General features: G+C 20.3%; 2 protein-coding genes across 2 annotated transcripts; both read left to right on the top strand.

Annotated features, from left to right (window-relative positions):
* Positions 1 to 1,544: 1,544 nt before the first annotated feature.
* On the top strand, positions 1,545 to 3,140 carry DICPUDRAFT_44414 (uncharacterized protein; the record flags this gene model as incomplete). The annotated part of the gene is made up of 1 exon (XM_003295112.1): positions 1,545 to 3,140. One exon carries the CDS (start codon positions 1,545 to 1,547, stop codon positions 3,138 to 3,140), a length of 1,596 nt encoding a protein of 531 aa, XP_003295160.1.
* A 961-nt stretch (positions 3,141 to 4,101) lies between these two features.
* On the top strand, positions 4,102 to 5,357 carry DICPUDRAFT_10848 (uncharacterized protein; the record flags this gene model as incomplete). The annotated part of the gene is made up of 3 exons (XM_003295111.1): positions 4,102 to 4,200; positions 4,279 to 4,394; positions 4,469 to 5,357. Coding segments are annotated over 3 exons (1,104 nt in total), but the record flags the coding sequence as incomplete, so codon positions are not given.
* Between the last annotated feature and the right edge of the window lie 2 nt (positions 5,358 to 5,359).

Below are 5,359 nucleotides of genomic sequence, written 5' to 3'. Positions count from 1 at the left end.
TTTTTTTTTTTTATAAAACAAAATTTTTTTAAAAAAAATTTTTTTTTTTTTATTAAATCAAAAAAATAAGCACCTCTTTTTAAAATCAATATTTTTTTTTTTTTTTTTTTATTATGGCGGGGGTATATTTATAATTTTTATTAATTTATTTCATTAATAATTTTCTTATATATACAATCACAAAAAAAAGAGTGTGTATCTATTTTTATTTTTAATATTAAATTGTTTTTAATTTTTTTTAAATTTTTTTTTAATTTAATTTCTTTAAAGACATATCAATATTGTACATTTATATATTTAAATATTATTGTTACTTTTTAAAAAATCAAATTTTTTTTTTTTTTTTTTGCTTTATACTTTCATCATTTAAAGTATAAAAAAAAAAAAAAAAAAAAAAAAAAAATCGAATTTTTTTTATTAGTAATAATATCTTAAATATAATCACAAATAATAATAATTAATAAAAACACAAAGAATTCTAAAATCTTAATATTTTATAAAAAAATAACTGGCTATAAACCACCTAACTTGTATTTATTTATTTTTTATTTTAAATTTTAAAAAAATTTTATTTTTAAATATTTCATCATCACCTATAACCATTAAACACCATATCATATTCCTAACCATTTTTTTTTACCAAAATAACTTTTAAATTTTTACACATTTCAAAATCCATCACACATCACGTCACATCACACACATACTCACTCACTTTCTCAATAATACAAAAATAAAAGTAATAAATACACGCACAAGTGTAATACCACCCATCAACCATAAAAGAATAGTTTAAGTGATCATTTGTAAATAATTGATACTGTTATTTAATTAATAAAAAAAATAAAACAAATTAAAATAATTTACATGAAATACCACTCCTCCCCCATTAATTACAAGAGTATTTTTTATATATGTATATTTTTAGAACTTGTTTATTTTTTGTAAAAACAAAATAATAATAATAAAAATAAATAAATAATAAAAAAATAATATTCATATTAAATAAATAAATAAAAAAAAAAAAAAGAAAAAAAATAAAAATTTAAAAAAAAAAAGTAACAATAATAACTACAACTATAATTTGCATCATTAGCCATTCAGTTGTTGTTGTTGTTATTTTTCTTGTTTTTGTTTTTAATACTATTTAGAATAAAGTATTATCATCAAGGGATGATTATATAGCTTTATTTATATAAATTATTTTATATCTGGACTGTTATTTTTTTTTATATCACCCCCCTAATTAATTTATTTTTTTTTAGGAAAAAGAAAAAAGAAAAAAGTTTTAATTTTTAAAACCACATTTTTAATTTTATATTTATTTTTTTTTTCCCTTAAAACAAAATTATATCAATTATTTCTTTTGATATAATTTTTTAAAAAAATTTTATATTTTTATAATTATCACCCTCTTATAAAATAATCAAATTTCTATAATTTTTTTTAAATATTTAATTTTTTTTTTTTATTTAAAAAAAACCATCAATTTATAAATTAATATTAATATCAGAATTTTTATTTTAAAAAAATAAGAGAGAAAAATGCCATTAGATTATTCTATAGAAAAGGTTTCATCAATCAAATCTGAAAGTATAATCCCCTATATTAAAAATGAAACAAATAAATTTTTTAACAACTATATTTATAACAATAGGAATATAGATACAATCAACCCAAGTGGCAGCAATAACTCTTGTAATAAAAACACCAATAATAATAATAATAATAATAATAATAATAATAATAATAATAATAATAATAATATTGAAAATGATATCAATAATTGTAATCAAATTGTAAATAAAGATTCAGAAAATGATAAAAATTTTATAGTAAAAAAAAAAAAAAATTACTATTTCGACAATAATAATAATAATAATAATAACTATAGCAACAATAATATTAATAATGACGAAAACAATATTAATAATTCAAGTATTAGTAGTGTTGGGTGGAAAAATAGAACACATAAAAAAAATGATAACTTTAACACTTTTAAATCCGATATAAAACAATGTGAAAATTTAAACAATCATTCAAACAATAGTACCGCCAACATTCACTATGATAATATACTTAATAATATAAACAGTGAAAATCAAATCGACTCACCATATAATATTTTAAAAAAAAATCAAACCCCATCCTCAGCAACCACCACTTTTAAATCAACAACAAGTTGTAATGATGTAAATAGCAATAATCAAGATATAACTATGTCTTCAAATACTACATTGGGTGGTTGCAATGGTAATAATGAACATTTTATCAATAACAACCAATTATTATCAAATATTGCCAATCAAAATAACGATAACAAAAATAATAATGGGTGTTGTAATAATAATAATAATCAGAATAATAACAACTATATTTACTATCAAAATGATGATCAGGAACAAAAAGAACTTCAAATTAAATATCGAAACATATATTTGAAACAACAAAACCAACTACAACCAAACCAACAAAAATCAAGTATAATTAGATCTTATGCAATTGCAGCCAATATTTGGGCATTTCCGCTTTCAATGGCATCAATACTCTATGGTTGCACATTAGCCTATAGAGTTACCAACTCGATAGATTTATTAAACTTTTGTTTAATATTATCATTTGCAATAAATGTTCAAGGTATTCAATCATTATTGGCCATAGATAGAGATATAAAGAGTAGAGGTCAAATAGTTTTAACCTCAAGAAATCTCACGATGAGAATTGTACGATGTTTTTTATATGGTCACTTAGTTTTCTCGGTGGTTTGTATCTATTCGATCGTTATCCGTGTTGGAATTCAAAAACTCTTGGTAATGGGCCCCCTAATGATAACAACGTTCCTGCTCTGTCTTTTTATCATTGGCTATCCCATCGAAGTAAGAATTTATGGAACCACTGAATTAGCAGTACCCATATTCTTTGTTGTTTTGGTTAAACTTAGCTACCTAATGCAAACCTTTGAACATAACGATTTATTTTTTCTTTATGTTTTACCGGTTGCACTAGTTATTGAAGGCTCTCATCACTCTTTCAATATGAAAAATATAAAATACAATTTAACGGAAAGATATAAATCATTAGCTGGAATTATGAATAGAAAACATTCAGAAATTTTATTTTTATTCTATTATATATTGTAAGTATTATTTTTAAACTATATAATAATTATAATAATTATACTTTTTATTTAAATAGTAAAGTTTATTTTTTTTTTTTTTTTTTTTAACTTATTTTTTTCGTTTATTTAAATTTGATTATAAAAACAATCATTTTTTTATTTTATTTTTATTATAATTATATCATCATCACCAAAAATAAATATTAATTAATCTTTTTTTTTATTTTTTTTACGATATTACTTTCAATATTTAATAATCTTTAATCAAATCTTTATTAAATTATTTAGATCATATTTTTTATTATTTTTTATATCAATTCTACAAAAAAGATTAATGATATCTTTACCAATTTTAATACTTCCAAAACTTAAAAAAATAATAACATCTTTAAAAAATGATAATTTGGAAGAATTAAACGAAGAAACTTCACAATTTTCATTTTATTTTGGAATTTTAACTTCAATTGGGATGATTTATTAATAATAGTAAAATAACAAAAACAAATAAATAACAACAACATAAACAAAAAAAAAAAAAAAATATAGAAAAAAAAAAAATAATAAAAAATAATATAATCTTTTTATTTCTTAAATATCTAAATAAATAGATATTTAATATTATAAAAACAACATCATTTTCTTTTATTTTTTTCATATGAATTTATTTATAAATATGCATAAAAAAGATTATTATTGTAATGATAAAATCAAAATTAAAAATCAAAACCTGGGTCACCCATTCAAAAAAAATTTAAAAAAAAATTAAAAAAAAAAAAAATTATTAAAATTGTTAAAAAAAAATAGAAAAAATAAAAAATATTAAAAAAAAAAATTAAACTTTAATTCATTTCATTTATTTCGCGTTCATCCAACAAACACACATACCACAGATATATAATCTTTTCTTTTTTTATTTTTTATTTTATTTATTTTTTTATCTTTTAGTACTATTACAATCATTAATGATTTAGTATAAAATCAAAATGAAATTAAAGGAAGCTTTCCTCTGGGTTAATGTATTTATTTTTGTATTATCCGTTCTTTTATGTGTATTTTTTTTCGAAAAAATATGGAATCTAGATGTATGTATTTGTATATTTATACTCATAGTATTAAATCAACAAGAATAACAAGTATTAATATTAATGTAATTACTATAGAGAACAATTGTTAATGAATTTAAAGAAAATTCGTGTTTTATTGATAGAAATATCATTACTAATAAAACTACTTTTTGGCCATGCAACACAGAGAATAACAATTTGTGGTGGTACACGTATGTATAATATATTAATAGGTAAAAAACTAAAAGAGTTATTGTTTAAAACTAACTACAACATCAAAATATAGATATTTTAAAGATGACTATTTTAAAAAAATTGTATTAAAGGGAAAAACACCCACAGAAAATAAAGATCCAGGAACTGATGAAAATAATCCAAATGAATTTTCAAATTGTTATCATGGTGTAACAATGGTACATTTTAATTATAGCAGTCCAACAGATGGCAAAATATTATTACAAAAGTCAAATATTACAGGTTTATATTCATCAAACTATACATGGATACAAGGTTATATGGTAAACTTTGAAAATAAAGAATCTTTTAAATGCTATTACAAACCATTGAATCCATACCAAGTTTTACCATTTCCACCAGAAATTTCAAATATAGGTTTATTATGGGCTTGTATTTTCTTGGGTTTAGCTGCAATTAGTTTCATTTCAATTATTATTCTTTTCGTACAGAGATATAAATATAGAAACGATAAATATCAAAACTTTTTAAATAGCAATAACAGAAAGAGTTTAGTTTTAAATTTAGGTGGTAGTAGTGGCAAGATAAGTACCGCTGGTATCCCATTATCGATAAACCCAAGTTTAAATAGTAGTAGTGGTTTAAATAACAGTGGTAGCTTTTCATCCTCACCAAAACTATCATCCTCAAACGGTGTTGGTAGTGTTCCAAAAGGTAATATCAAAAACAGCAACAATACATCGTCATCAAAAAACAGACATAATATAATTGAATCAACTTTAGAATTTAAAGATTTCCAATTTAACCTATCTCAAGCTACAAACCAAAAACAGCCAAAACCAATTCTTAAAAATCCATCTCCTCCAAGTAATATTTCAAGTATTAATACCAACTCACCTCCAAGAGAAAGTAATATAAATGTAAATAATAATAATAATAATAATAATAATAATAATAATAATAATAATACGAATAAAAATCG

This window comes from Dictyostelium purpureum, assembly GCF_000190715.1.
Source record: "Dictyostelium purpureum unplaced genomic scaffold DICPUscaffold_754, whole genome shotgun sequence".
In the NCBI taxonomy this organism is placed as follows: domain Eukaryota; phylum Evosea; class Eumycetozoa; order Dictyosteliales; family Dictyosteliaceae; genus Dictyostelium; species Dictyostelium purpureum.
This window is presented reverse-complemented; position numbering and strand designations above follow the sequence as displayed.